The sequence below is a fragment of the Pomacea canaliculata genome, linkage group LG14 (assembly GCF_003073045.1).
Source record: "Pomacea canaliculata isolate SZHN2017 linkage group LG14, ASM307304v1, whole genome shotgun sequence".
In the NCBI taxonomy this organism is placed as follows: Eukaryota; Metazoa; Mollusca; class Gastropoda; order Architaenioglossa; family Ampullariidae; genus Pomacea; species Pomacea canaliculata.
This window is the reverse complement of record NC_037603.1, coordinates 11,733,910-11,749,724: the sequence shown is the minus strand read 5'-3', so window position 1 is coordinate 11,749,724 and position 15,815 is coordinate 11,733,910. Positions and strand designations below refer to the sequence as shown.

The following is a 15,815-nucleotide window of genomic DNA, read 5'->3' as shown; positions in this document are numbered from 1 at the left end:
TTCGACGATCCGTTTATTAGAAGACCACATCAGCCGTAAGAAGTCATCCTCTGCTACAACACCTAACTGTCTGATGTTTTGTTGGAGGTATTTCTTTTAGTACAGAAAACGATTGAATAAAGAGATTTGAAATAAAATAAATCGAAGTCCTTGTGCGCCATTTCTTTTCTGGAAGTGCGAAACTCCGAACAGGTAAGAAAAGTTAAATGTTTTTATAAGTGTGTGAAAATATGTAAATTACTGCAAAATTTTTTCAAAGTTTTTGTTAAGAAGTCGACTGTAATTACATCTTACGATTTTTCTTTCTATTCTTTTACAAATTTGAGGTTGATATATCTTTTTATGAGCTGCGGAGACATAAACCTAATTGCCTCTCTTAATTTTTCATTTGTTTTCGTATGTTTGTGTTGTTAGATGTTAGTCCTCTAATCTACTAAACATGTAAAATAAACTTTTCGACTGCGTGAAAATTAAATTGTTAATTCCAGTTTTGCTTTGCAGGCAAGATATTACTGCCCCATATAAGAGGAAAATATCATTGCTTCTGATTTACTAGTGACCGGTGAAAGTAAGTTTATACAAGGACAACATGCACGTGACTCCTGTTTTTGGTTTCTATGGACGAGAAGCTGAAATAGCCAAGATACCAGCTTCGGCGGCAGACCTTCTTCGACAAACCTCCGGTCATCTCTACCCAGTTTGTTCCATTCCGGACGCAGAAAAGGTCATGGAATATTCCCTAGCAGCCCGGTTGACCACCCAGTCCCTGCCCTGGTCAGGGTTGGTTCCCCAGTTTACGAAATGCCTTCCAGATAGTGGAGGCTGGTACCCGAACACCCCCAAAGGACAGTTCCAAACTTCGTTGTATTCTCGTGGGCATAGCTGTTCCGCGTTCACGAGGACAGGTTCGTTTTTACGCCAAAAGATTGGCCAAAGCGATTCATCGACACATTGCTCTGGTCTGGTGGTGATGGACAGGAAGGAGGCGCCGTACAGCAAGACCCTGGGAAACAGTGAGTTGCACTCACGCTGGCTTCACTCTCTTCCTTTTGCGAATCACCCACGTGGAATTCTCGAGGAGAGAAAGATACAAATCTCATGTGGGATCAAAATGTTCTCACTTCCTTCGCTGCCGTGCCCTCGACTGGTAAGGGAGGAAACAGACTCAGTAGTCCATTCAGCACATCACCCGACAGGCTTTGCGAGTGGCCAGCCAAGTCACGTGACACCTGTAGGGTGTAAGGAGGATCCATTACCTCACAACATAGAGACGAATTCCACAAATTTGAGTTTCGAGGTAAAATTGAAGACCTTTCCACCTGATAGCAGCTCTGACCTCGATGTTCAAGATAGAAGAAAGTGTTCTGAAAGTGAAGTAGCCCATCGTTGCGCCTCTACAGACTTGAGCTCACAGGCATTCTCCACTCTGCCCGACCCCTGTTCCAAAAAGCAGTTTATCCTTTACGAAGCTCCCTAAAGCTGCCAGCACTTTGAAACCCTTACAGACTTCTTCATGTACGGGTCCATTGAAACGACCCTTTCCCAAGTCTGGGGACAATGCGCCGACCAAAGACAGCGATAGGTTTCATGGGAAACTGAAATCGAAAAGGCGTTCAGAGGCGGGTGACATCCCGAGGAATAGAAAACCTGGAAAAAGCTTTCGATCTGGTTCGCTGACGCGGAGCACGTTCAACGTGTCGTTCAGGTGCAGCGACCTGCGGAAATCCTTCAAGTGCACTCAGTGTCGCTACCTGACGGACCGCAAGAACAACCTCAAACGACACGTCATCACCATGCACCAGGCGTCCACCCGCTTGCTGGAGTGCTGCGGGGCACTGTTTTCCAGCAAGGCTGCGCTCAGGGACCACGTGACCCTCTTCCACCGGGGTGGATATCGTTGTCAGGTGTGCGGACGAAACTTCTGCCGAAAGGCGTTGCTAAGACGTCACCTGACAGTGCACAGCGGCCAGAAGGACTACGCATGCGCAATCTGCGGCTACGCCACGAGCCATAAGAGCAACCTGGAAAGGCATCAGCGCGTGCATGGCAGAAGGACGGTGCCTGGGGTCAGAGGACAAGTTAGTTTGTCACGACTTGCGGACAAGGGGAAGCTAAATAACTCAAGACACGCAGAAGACAAGGAGCCGACAAGAAAAAGTCTCGGTGCTAAGCACTCTTCAAGTTCTAAGGTAGGGGTGAGTCTTGACTGCGAGCATGAGGCTGAGTCCAAGGTAACCCCAGAAACAGAACTGTCTCCTGGATCTTCGGAAAACTCTTCCAGTCCATTTCCTCCTCCAGTCCAGTGAAGACAGAGGAGATGAAGGAAAAGAATGGCATGAAAGAAAATCCTAAAGAGTCTTTGACTGAACTGAAAAATGTGTTTTGTTTAGGAAGCGAGTGCGACAAATATTGTCGAGGAGCCCTGAGGCAGTTTCTGCTACCTAACCGTCTACAAGAGACACACAACCTCGTGACAGCCAGCTGGTAACAAGAAGCAGTAGTGTTGAGGATTCTGTGGCAGTTGCTGGTGTCACCGATTTTCACTCAGAAGCTAGCAATCCCGTAATTGAAGATTCAAAAGAAAACAAAATTCCAGAAAAATCGTCGGAGTACTGTTTAGTGGATTTGACTCTCAGTCAAGACACGAGATCATCTCAATGTGAGGATCGTCTACGAGACGGGATAGTGTTCAAGTGGAAGGTCGGACATGATCTTGCAGAAGGCGTCCAGGATTCCAGCCAGACTGACAGAACCGAAGCCCACGTGCAGTGGAAGAATAGACGAATGTGTGTTCGTCCCTATTACTGTTTTTTGTGTAGTTCTTCCTACTCTCACCAGGCGGACTTCCAACATCACCTGCGAGTATGCCACGCGAATACTTCCGAGTTGCTTCAACTTCCTGTCAGTGCGACTGTCCGAAAAGGTTGCATGACAGCTTTAGTCGCCAGTGAGCCAAGTCCAGTGGTCTGCAGTCACACACAATAAATAAACACATTAACCAACAAACAAACACGTGGAATATTGAAACCTAAATAAAATACATTCGCGTCGACCTGAGGCCTGTGCGACTGGGTCACCACCTCTATGGCAAGATATCTAGTAGTCAGCTTGGTGGTAAGATAGCTACAAAAGTAGCACTGTATGATAACACATTATTTATCTCAGAGGGGAATACAGGGCAGCTCGATATGAAAGCATAAAACAATACCACAACCTATCCATATCTGCCAAACAGATTCAAACATTCATGTTTCACACACACTAACACCCAGAAGTCGCAGGATCGAAACAACAAAAGATATCCTCAGTCTGTTGGTCCTGCATGAATGTATAGCTCGGAATTCCATGTTTTCTCAATCGGACAGTATCGAACTTCATTGTGCTACAAGTTTTAGACAATTCAAATTACCACTTCAGACTCATTGCTTATGATTAGTCATTTGCCCCACCCACCAAAACTAGACTGACAGTAACAGTCTGACAAGGGAATACTAGAAAACAGGAAAGCGCTCTTCCATAAGGTCTGTCAACTTTCGAGTTGGAAAATCAGAGTAAAGGAAATTATTGGCTCAGTTGGGTCTATACGATGTCCTTGTATGTCTGCGGGTATGTACAGTGTCATTGAATACAATATATTCGAGCTGGTCACCACCAAGACTAATGTAAGTTCAAGCTGTTTATGATTACCTTGTTAGTAATCTCCAAAGTCGAGCTAAAACTTCACACCCACCTACAAACTGATTACCAGGCTAGTACCTGAAGGGAGGATCATAAGTTAAGGTTATAACTAATCTTAACTGCTTACGTCTGTAAATGAGCTTGTGAGTTTGTCATTGAAATAAGTTTATAAATAAACTTACAAAATACATTTGACTTGTAATCTTTTAATGAGTTTATACAACTGATATTTCTGAGTCGCATACAATAATTTTTTTTATATATAGTAAGTGACCTGAGATGTACGTAGACATTATGTCTTCCGAGAAGCCCATTGTAAATATTCTGAATTCGTCATCCACATGTGGAAGGAAACAACTGTAACGGCGCAATGTATGTTGTAGTGGTTGTTGGCAGGTCTGTCTGTCTGTGTTTGTCTGTCCCTTGAAGGGAGTGAGAGAGAATGGAGGTGCTAAATCATGGTTCGTCTACCTCATTTGGGGTTATGTGATGACTAGACCGGTCACGAGCCGTTACACATCAGCGCTCTGATTGGCTGTTCCAGCGAAAGGGTTTTATGCTCGAATCACTTTGTGCATAAATAATTTGATTGGCTGTTTAGAAGAAAGCATGGATCAAAGGTACATAAATTATTCGGGTAAACGGTGGGATAACAATGGCGAGAGAGCACCGCGAGAAAACAATATCAAGAGGCACCTAGACGACACCAAGGTCCCATGAATATTAATGAGAACACAATTTGTTGTCATACGCAAAGGCAGCTGCCAAAGCAAGGCTTTATGATGGTGCAGTGTTCAGGTTCCTGTTAGTTTTTTGACAATGAGTGAAGTTGATGCAACACTGAAAGTTTTGCAGAAACAGATAAAAGAACCATGATTAATAGATGTTTCGAGAGAAAAGTCACGTGAAACATGGGAAAGCACAAAGAGGTGGAACATGCCAGCTACCGTGGCTCAAGTTGACCGAGTGTGTCCAGCTGTGACGAGCCATGTAGGCAATGGATCCGATGGTCTTTTCAAACCGAGAAGACTTCAAGAGCTTATGTTACACGACTGGCATTTATTACTATATTATTTATAACCTTCGGGAAGAGAAAACAACAGTTTGAGACACAGTCACGGTTAATGTGTTTCAGGATGTGCAGAGGAGGTAGCCATAGACTGCATGGTGGTTATAGTGGGCCCGACTGATGAGGCCGATGGCTCGGGCCATCCTCCTTGATGAACCAGTATACAGGTTTCCCCAGCTGTCCCACAGTTGACCATTCTTATGAAAACCTTATGTAAGCCGAAATGGCGAAAAGACGCAGATGATAAACGACATATTAGAGGATTTTCTGAAGACACTAGGTCGTGGAATGGCGTAGAAGAGCAGACGACTTTTAATGGACAATATCTCACGCCGCACACCTTGACACAAATTCATTAAAAAACTTTTCCTCCGACATCAGTTACAAACAGCCGATGGATGCTGGCATCGTCGATGCTTAGGTCCGATTATCGTCACCGTCGGGTGAGGTTTCATCTGGACGCCATTGATGTTGGACGAATACCAAAGGCAAGATGAGCGGGATAAGTGGCATCATTAGAAACTGTCGGAGTCAGAAGTATCAACATAACCGACGGATACCACACAGCTACTTTACTCTCCTCGCATGCGCTTGTATCAAGAGTTTGGGAATTTACTGGTTCGCTATTCACACCTGCTAAAGGTGGGAGTGGACCGCACGCTGCATGGCTGTCAGTCGTCACCGATGAACACATCGCATATCTGTCAACTACTTGCGAAAATCGGTCAACGATAGGGTAGTGAGGACGAGGAGGTGGAAAGTAATGTATCCCTAAGAGGGTATAATGGTCAGCTTATTGGGCAAACTCTTGCCTCGTTATTCAGACCGGGCTTACTGCTATTCATCCTCCACCAAATAAAAAGTCTTTGATCGTTTTGTGACTAATCTGTCACTACAGTGCTTACAAAATAAATAAATAAAATAAAGAATGCATCCCTTTGTATCGTCAACAGTAGGCCACGCTTACAATGGACAACGTGATGCACAGGAAGATACACAATCACCTTTGGCTATCTTGAATGTTCCCTGTACAAAGTTCATCATCGACTGTTCGTAACACGATAAACCAACAAAAGCTGATGTGCTGCTTACATTCCACAGATTACTCTTCGTTAACAGTAGTACAACTGCTGGGCGAGTGCTTTCGTTAGAGTATTTAGCCTTGAACAAGGAGCAAACTGGTAATTTTATCCTACTCCTCGCCTACGTAAGCTGGAGAAATATCAATTGCTCATTGTACCAGCTATTGTGTGATGAATCTAAATGATTTAGAATTTTGTATGGAACGTTTATTGCAGGCTCAGTAAATAAATGAATAATTTTCAAAGGTTGAAATAGGTCTAATCAAGCAGGACATAAATGAAAACAATTCAATATCTCTTGCGTACAATCTCCCTCACATAAAGCCATAACTTGTAACACTGTGAACCAAAATGGCAATTAAGGAGATGATTTGTGTCTCAACAAATTACTCTATGTTAGTCAAGGTCCTTCAAGTACATCAATTTTCCAGAAAACAAAATCCCAGTTCAATTGTTTTAGTTTCCCAGTTGATATGGTTAACGAGAAATTGCTATTTCTCACGTTCTTTGGACTTGATGCTGCACAATTGATACTCTGCTGTGCATGCATTAACGTGCTAACACACACACTGGCATGGATGCATACACATTAAACAGACAAAACGTTTTAATGTGAAATTATTTATGAGCTATTTGGCCTTCAGAAATATTCCATGTCTAGACAATTTTTGATAAATAAATACATGCAGATTACCAATAATGCTGGACTTTCTATTCATCCATAATGCATATGGTGATGAACATATGATTTGTTCGAGCAGGCAGCATTTACAATCTTCTTGTTTACAGCATGAAAACGGAATGCTTTAAAAACAATATAAACACAATTACAATAATGGAAAACAGCATAAACCAAAAAAAAAAAAAAAAAACTCCCTTAAGATAAATGAATGCAGTACGACTTAACCTTGTGGTGAGCTATGGGTGATGTTGACATAATGTGAAAAAAAGGGACATTTTATATCACAGAGATCCTAGGTCAAATACAACTCTTCATAGTGTCATGTACAAAGATCATGTTTCATTTAGCTTATCTGCTCACTCACTCATTCAAGCACGCATGCAGCACAATTATTTTATGGTGGCAGACTCACTCAAAGTCAAAAACTATTTAAAGCATGATAGATGATCCTATCCCATAAAAACACATCATTAAAATGAATTTTATGATTAGATGCAATATTTTGAAGACCTTTTTCACATTAATAAAAGCTCATGTAAGCTGTGGTTTTTTTTTGTTACTGGAGGGAATCAAACATTAGATGCTGTTAAATGTTATTTGTAAAAATAAAAAAAATGCCAATATAGTTTTGTTAAAAGTTGAGACCTTTTGAAGAAAACCATGAATGTTGTATGTTGTCAGACTGAAAAGCTAATGACATGCCTATGCTGACAATAAAAAAAAAAAAAACCTGTTATCTGCATCGTTTGGCTTAGATTCTCACATTTAGTGAAACCAGGTAGTCTCTGATATAGATATAAGACTATTGCTACATAATAAATGAAAATTTTGACATTTTTGTGGAGAAAGACTGGGTTTTGATTTTCACAAACTGTTAGCTTCAGAAGTTAAAAGGTGTCGGGCATATTTAAGGATGCAAAAAACAATTTTAAGAAAATATTGCAAAAGACAGTTTTCTTCAAAACACAAAGTCTGTTATAAATAATGGTGGTTGAAAAAGCATGTCTCTTATGCATTAATAAATAGTGAAGCTACGAAGTGTCTAGCACATTCACTTTCCACAATGACAACCAGACGACCCGTCTAGCCAAGGCCAGCCACCTATCCTCAACATTGAAGTTTTCTCAAATTACATGCATTGCTCAATAAATATGCTTAACAATGATGGTAATGTACACAGATTTAACAGCAAATTAACATAAAATACAATAACCCAAGATATATGCGGTCATTCCATGTTGTCATGTTAATATGTCTGGATGTTGACATTAAAAAGTGAGAAACAACACACACAAAAAACCCACAAATAATCTTGTACATTGTGCTTGTAGCAAAAAAAGTCACATCATTTCAAAAGTAAAAAAAAAAAAAAAAAAAACGGCGAGAAAATAAAGGGAACAATTTTAAGTTTTCCTATTTTCCTAAGTCAAGGCCACCCACTTCTTTTTCTATTATGACTCAGGGTTAGGCCACATACGACTTCGAATATCATTTTCCGACTTTCACAACAATGTCAATCTTCAAAAAATTTCTAATCAGCCTTTGATGGCTACTGTAGAACGCTGGCAGGAAATTAAAAAAAATAGTTTTATGACAGAAGGAGAAGCCAACATAGATTACCAAAAAAAAAACTTACTTAAAAACAATTCATGAAATACAGCTGTCCATAAGTGTGTACACGAGCACACAGACATCAACAATTCGCGATCCGACACAACAAGAAATTAGTAAAAGCATCAAATAAATAAATCCATTCACCAATACCAAATTTCCCACAAAAAAATGCACCTGTAATATGGCCCAAATGTTACTTTGACAATGCATTATTTTGCAAATTTGGTTGAAATTAATTTGTTGCAAAACACAGCCATAAATGTGTGGGTTTTCACACAAGAAAATCTCTTCACCCAACAACATATAAAGAGATGCTATTTTGCTTCAAAAAAAATTTTTTTTTTTTTTAAGAGGCAACATCTCTTGTCAAGGTTTAACTCCTCTGGCTGATACTTTTCAGTGTCTTATCACAAGAATTTAAGATCTTCTATGGTGGACACTGGTGCAGATCAATCACAAATGGAGAACTTTAATGTTCATCACCCTCCCTAGAATGACAATGTCCCTGCAAGAGCTTAAGCTTTATTTTCTATTACCTAGGGCATTAAATTATATTCTTCATTTTTTATCTGATGAGAAAAGGAAAGCAAAGCAAATTTTTATCCACTTGTAAGACCCTATGTGATGCAACAAAAAAGATACTGACAAATATACTTATATTTCTTACCAAATTTTGTAAAAAAAATGGTATTTGGTAGGCTGATACACCATAAATACATTACACGACAAACTTTGCCTCCTCATCTCTTTCTCACATACATATATATGCTCAACACCCATAGACTGCATAAGACATGAAGTAAAAGGTAAAAACCAAATTCAGATACATTTGCAGAATGGAACCACTTCAGCTCACTGTATACACAAGGTCAACATGCAACATATCATATTTGTACAAAATCAACAAGCAAGCTCGCTTGTGAAAACTGGCAAATATTTCATCAAATCTGAAATTTGTAATATAAAAATATTGTCAAAAGCCATAGACAAAATATTGCCCGGAATCAGAGAAGAGCTAAGATGTGCATCCCACCCCTCCAATGATACTCATCTTCAGATTCAGCAAGTACAAAAATTGTAAGCCCAAGCCAAAGGCCACAAGTATACTTAAGTTCAACAGTCGAGTATGTAAATAATAAATTAGATCAATTATTCACAGGGTGCTAAAATGCTGATATGTTTCTTTGTGTGCAAATACTTAAACAGAACAAAAACAGCTGAATATGATCATATGAGTATATCGCTTTAGTGATAGACATGGACTGATGTCCAAGAAGCCACAATTTATCATATTCACTCTGACATCCAGCAGGACATAAAGACACCAACGCAAGCATGCATCCTTCCTCCCATACCCCAGAGAATGACAGATACAGGCAGCCCATTCTTGTACCACAATCACCCTAATAAGATTCACCTCTTTTAATCTTTAATACACTGTCTCTCAATCAATGATAGTTGACACCCAATCTATGTTCACTGCCTACTGATGCAACAGTATTATACAGCAAATAACACTGTGTGTAGGGTGCTCATTCACTAGCACAACAATGAAGCTGTGTAATGACATAAAATTCTAGTTAGCAACCAATGATGCTACACAGCTTAGTCATAAAGGAAAGCTGTAAGTGAACATAGCATAAACAAGTTTTGAAAATACGACATTTTTTTTTTTCACGATATGAACGCCACCAATGTCACAATTTTAGTTTAAGTTACCTTGCATAAAACTCAATGCTTTGGGGAGCGTAAGTGGAGGGAATCATGTGGATATCATGAACAGCTAAGCAATGTAGAATGTTCAGTTTCGTCCCTTATGTTTTGTGTTTCCAAATTATTCTCTCAAAAAGTTTGCACAGCCTCCCACTTTTTTGGTCGTGCTGGTTGTCATTACATTTTGATGGTGAGATGTTAAAAAATAAACTCAACTGCTTGCTACTATGACATGCACACATTTATTTTCTAAGCAGAAATGAGTGTCAAGGAAAGGAAGAAAACTCATGAGGAAATTTCCTGGGTGGCTTCAAATTTGTGCAAGCTATTTGGATTGTACCAAAGTAAACACAATTATATTTAATCAATGCTAGATACATATCACGTGAATGATATTAGTCTTGATCTCTCCTCAATAAATATAGTAACTTCAAAGGTATATGTCCTGTTCTTCCTCTGCTAAACTCCTTTCCTGAACAACCACCTATAGCCAGAGTATTTTCATTTGTGATTCTCCCACTAATGTGGAAAATTTTTTTCTGACAAGCAATTTGAACAGAAAATAGTGTATCAAGTCAGAAAGTATTTAATCATCTCATTTCTACTAACATATCTGTCATTGCAACACACCCGATTTGCCCTTCAAAAACACCAACAAAACTGGTATTCAACAAAATTATTAACAGCATGCTGCATTAGTATGCTTACAAAACAAACTGAATCAAAATTATTCATTAACAGTTAAAGACAAATTTTGGTTGAGATATTCAAGGATCTACCTGACAAGTGGTTAGGCCCAGAGATGTGCTTAGGGGCATTCAGATGAGGTATCTGTAGGGTTACCAGCGGTCATGATCACACTTATATATTATCAATATGCTTCCATGCACATTAATATTTTCCTTAAACAGTGGTGATCGTGGTGTCAAGAGCCCCGCACATACGCTATGCCTCGGGCCCCGCGAGGATAAGAACAGGCCTTAGCTGGATCCTAACCTAAAACTCAAACTCCTGGTCACATATAATCTTAGCAAAAATCAATGTTTAAAATAGCAATTTTGGATTAGGACCAGGAATGGGTTTAAATGCAATATAACATTTATATTTTGTTATTGTAAGTGCACATACTTGAGTATGTGTGTGTGACAGAAAGAGAACAGTACAAAGAAAATGACAAATAACAAAATAATCCTTTTAAACCTGTCATAAAGTTTATCCACAAGCAAAAAATATTCCCAATACTCATTTTTAAGAGAGATCACTCCACATTATATCTCCTGTCTGGCTCAGTTATGGGTCCTCCTTGCAATGCAGGAGGATCCTCAAATGGTGGGGTAGGAAGTGACGACATGGAATAGGCTGCTGGATGGTTCACAACCCCTGCACCCTGACCTTCAGGGTCATCTACTGGGTCAATAATGCCATCACGCAGCAGTTTCTCTTTCATGTTTCGAGAACGGTCTATGCAAGCTTTGCGTGCCGCAGTCAAGGAGATAGATTCAGGATTAAATGGAGTTCCGAACAGTCTAATTCTGAACAGAGAAGGAAAAATCCCACAATAAACATCCAAGGCATACATTCAAATGTGAAGATATTTGTAAAGCTGATGATCCAAAGTTAAGTGCAAAACATATAATACCTCATTTACATATTTCAAACAGACTAATTATGTTACTTTAATGAACTTGAATGAATGTGCAATGAAATTTAAACATTATACTTTTGAAAATAAATAAATGTGCCTCAATTGCTGATTCAAAATACAATTACAAGTACTATATTTAACTCTCACAATACAGCTCCCTTTTTAATTTTAAAATTAAAAAAATCAAACCCTGCTTATTAGAAAATGCCACTCAATATAATTAAAAACTTTATATCATAAGTCATTTAACTGTTTTAGGAGTACTTAGAAATTATCAAAACTTTATATAATTCTAATAAAAAATAAATGTGAGCGAAACAGAGGGATAGGATTTTGGGTTTTTTTTCGCTTTCGCCATCACTGTGCATACATGTGAGTTGAGAGTAACTCTTTGTTTTCCCTATTTAGTAGAGAGGGAGACAAATAGAAGGACAATGCTGCTTGTCTCACCTTTGTGCAATAAAAATGATGATGATGATAACACCAGATATCACATCCACAGTAATCCAAAGAATCCGATAACCAGTGGGGGACTGAGCACAGAAGTGTATTTTAGTGTTAAGTCTTTTCAGCAAGTTTACCACATAACAGAATAGTGATTAAATTTCTCGTCATATACTGAACACAGCCTGCTTAACAACAAATTAGAAAAAAAAAAAAGTCAGATAACTCATAAAAGCTTTCTGCTCACCATGGTCCAAGTTGGATTCGACATCGGAGCTAGCCAATCAATGCGACGAGTGGTAACAGATGTACTTCCCAAGCACCAAAAGTAGGAGAAAAACCAAGGGGAGTCGATCGTCCAGACATTAGTACTGATGTTGTTATCCAACACATCTCTGCATTACACAATATTCAGGCCACTTGATGTTTGTAATGCTCTCATGAAATATCATTCTACCTTAGCAGTTAAAACAGGATATGAATTTTTATTGAACTGCTTTCTAAAATCTTGCAGTTTCCAAATTATGTCCTCTTTATCATACATATCTAATGGCATGAACATGGGGAGGCACCTAAGCAGAAATCTTAAACTAATACCTGAAAAATAAATTTAAAAAAAAATCTTCTATTAGAATAGGTTTTAGTATCTCATGGTGTTAGTATCTCAACAATAGCCAACTAGGTGTTTGAAGAATCTCCTCTTAAATACCTTGCTGCCAGCAACCAAGCACATTTATTCTATAAATTTCTAGTATGGTTTGGTAGGTAGGCACATAGAAGGTTACAAGTGGAAATTAATTTGGGTTTTTTTCTTACCTGATTATTAGCTGCATGCTTGCATTAAGTGTGATATTTTTATTTGTTTGTTTTCCTGTCCTCTCGTATGCTGTCCATGTTTCATTCTTGTTCTTAAGCGCTAAAAGCATGCTCCTTAGGAGTGTGAGTATGCGCTTTACAAATTTTGCATTTATTATTATTATTAAATGACTGGCAGACAAGGATTAAATGCCTTTGGATTTTGTGTGCAGAATAGCTATACAAAACAGAAATGCTAAAATGATTATATAAAATTATAATTGTAAAATTTAACTGACCTGAAGTCCTGCTCCTTAACTTTAAAGTAGGGTGTGTTGACACTCGTTAGGTTGTGTTTTTGGACACTTGACAATGTCCAGTCTGCTTCTAATCCCAGTGTCAGATATGCTCCTGGAGGTGCAGGCTGTGACTTGTTATTAACCAGCCAGTAAAGCTATATTATAAAAGGGGGAAAAAACAGTTAAACTCTTATTTACCACAGTAACAAGCTTAAAAATAGGTTTGCTTAAATCATATTATTAGCTCAAATATACAAATAGAAACGTTTTAATATTGCAAGCTGCAAATGTCAGATGCAGCTTTAAGCAGGACATGACTATAAATATAACGACAAAATACATAAAAATATTTTATCTTAAAAGATTAAATGCTTCTTACATCTTGTGGAAACTTACATAAAACAAGAAGTCTTTAATAAGTGAGCATCAGACTGACATATTGCATGATGATGAAGCCTGGAGTAAACAAAAGTATAGAGAAAAAAACAACAACTGAAAAATAGAAAAGAACAGATAGTGGTGTTGGATCATGAAAGCGTAAAAAGAACCTTTATATTTATATAATTTCTGAATGCAGGAGCAAGCAATCTTACTTTAGATACATCAAAAGAAGAATTCTTGACTGTCTGAATGACAATGTCAAGGCAGAAGAAGCATATGGATGCCCCCAGGGAGGTAATCGCACATCAAACATGACAGCCTTGTTGGTTTCATTGGCAAAATCCAGAAACTGTGCCAGTGTGGGAATCTTTTGCTGTCTAATCATCTCACGATCTTCATCTGACAAACTTCCAGCTGTACCAAATGGATCTTCCTGCAGCCAAAAATTAGTCTTGATTAAGAAAATGAAAGATTGAGATTGTCTAAATGATACTGAATGACATTAAGGCAATGTAAATCCTGCCAAAGGTGCAATATATTAAGTCACATGCATGCAGATGCACAGTACACACACATGTATTCACACATAATTACTTGCTCCTCACCTCTAAAAACCAGCTGCCAGCATTAAGCAGCTGAAGCTCAGACAGATTGAACATGCTGCAGTCATGATTTGCTCTGTCAGGAAATACTGAGGCGACATCTGTTGTTCTCTGCAGCGTATCATCATGATGCAGAAAGGGAACACCATCATTGCTAGAAAGGGAAATAAACAAGCACTCTCAAGTGAGAACTAGACAAAACAGTCAAAGAAATACACAAGCAGGAATTTATTTTAATACCCATACCCATCCCCCTCTAGTGCCGAGCAGCCATTTCCCAGATAAGAAAGGAAAAATAACCAACTGCCAACTAACTTCTGGCCCGATTTATATGGACTATGACACATCCTGCTCTTTATATCTCGACATTGTACTCAATTAACAGCAGGTGAAAGCACTTTCCCACAAAAAAAAATTAAACTGAAGTCAGTGGACACAACAAGACTTGACACTAAATGTTGAGCAGCTACACCTCTCACCTTATTTTCACATCACTCTCCAGTCCATACAGGCCAGCCTTCGCTGCTTTCTGAAATGACATCATAGTGTTTTCTGGAGCAATCTGAAATAAAATATGAAATCAAGATTGATTGAAAAAAAGCTTTCCTCCATCTCCTCATTTCACCAAGTTTCAATACACTTACAAAATCCATTAATTCCTTTTAAAAAATTTATACAAAATATATTTAAAAAATAATATAGATGGGTTTGGTCTCACGTTTGGCCAAGAGTGGTATTTCCTACCATGATCTAATTATATGTTATGCTACTTGTATCTTACCCCTTCTGCCCCTCGATGGCCAAACAATCGAGGTTTGGGTGGCACAGATGATGTTAAACATGGGCAGTGTATGTAGAGGGGCACTGTATACAATACCACAGTCAGCCCCAAGAATACAAATAGCCACAGTAACTGCCACCCTGCAACCATAATAGCGCAAGTTCAGTCAAACGATCATCTCAAGCTACAGGACAGATGAAACTGTGGTCCAACATGCCTTTCACTCCACTCTCTAAGCAATTACAGTTAATCATTAACAGTCAGATTCATGATTATGTCTAGCACAGAGCAATGCTTTGTATTTTGGACACACATATTTAATTAAGGACTGCACTCCAAAGAAACAGCAAGACATATTTCATTGCCTACCTTTATGTGAGAGTTTGTACCAGCTGTATGAGATGAGCCATGTTAAAGATGTCAGTAAAAGAACTGCTCCAATTTGTAAAAAAGGCCCCCAGATCTGAAATGCCAAGACACACAATAAACAGAAAGTCTATTCAGTTCCAGTTCAGTTTTGGTTGGGGTAATTGACCTGAGGAATATTTTCTCTAAAGTGTTACCAATGTCTCCAAGCCACCAAACACTAAATTTTAATATACGTCTATTACCACGAGAACAATATCTGAGAAATTATCATATGCAAGAGCAAAAGACACAAAGGGAAGAGGAAGGACTGAGCAAATATGATGGCTGACACTCCAGCAATGTTTATCTCCCTTATTAGTCTTAATCCCTGTAGGGTTACCAACGCTCAAGATCACATATATATCATCAATATGCTTCCATGCACATTAATATTTTCCTTAAAATGTGTGATATGATCAGCTATGCTGTACAAACCTGAAAGGAAAAGTAAATTGTCTTCCATTCCTGATTCCACATATCATCGATGATGACTGTGATGGCAACACAAGCAGCAAGACTCAAAAAAACCATCACCAGATGAACAGGGTGGATGTACACTTGATGACCATGACCAAAATGGCAAAGGCTTAGCACCTGGCATAGGAATAATAATAAAAATGTG

General features: G+C 38.8%; 2 protein-coding genes across 2 annotated transcripts in view; one reads left to right on the top strand and one right to left on the bottom strand.

Annotated features, from left to right (window-relative positions):
* The first annotated feature begins 589 nt into the window (after positions 1–589).
* Positions 590–2,306, top strand: LOC112555613 (zinc finger and BTB domain-containing protein 24-like). The gene is made up of 2 exons (XM_025224041.1): positions 590–724; positions 1,506–2,306. The coding sequence occupies exons 1-2, from the start codon at positions 590–592 to the stop codon at positions 2,304–2,306; spliced, it is 936 nt and encodes a 311-aa protein (XP_025079826.1).
* A 4,128-nt stretch (positions 2,307–6,434) lies between these two features.
* The window catches only part of LOC112555612 (glycerophosphodiester phosphodiesterase domain-containing protein 5-like), a 42,649-nt gene continuing 33,268 nt past the window's right edge, over positions 6,435–15,815 (bottom strand). The window contains 11 exon segments of the mRNA XM_025224040.1: positions 6,435–11,370; positions 11,934–12,016; positions 12,175–12,322; positions 13,022–13,176; positions 13,615–13,667; positions 13,670–13,835; positions 14,008–14,158; positions 14,484–14,566; positions 14,786–14,925; positions 15,155–15,248; positions 15,629–15,787. Of these exon segments, the coding sequence (XP_025079825.1) occupies positions 11,097–11,370; positions 11,934–12,016; positions 12,175–12,322; positions 13,022–13,176; positions 13,615–13,667; positions 13,670–13,835; positions 14,008–14,158; positions 14,484–14,566; positions 14,786–14,925; positions 15,155–15,248; positions 15,629–15,787 (1,506 nt within the window). The 3' untranslated portion in view covers positions 6,435–11,096.

Excerpts from the sequence above, each read along its gene's own strand:
- LOC112555613 (XM_025224041.1), top strand. The coding sequence starts at position 590 with ATGCACGTGACTCCTGTTTTTGGTTTCTATGGACGAGAAGCTGAAATA. Across the intron at positions 725-1,505 it reads CCATTCCGGACGCAGAAAAG|ACTTCTTCATGTACGGGTCC; the intron begins GTCATGGAATAT and ends AAACCCTTACAG.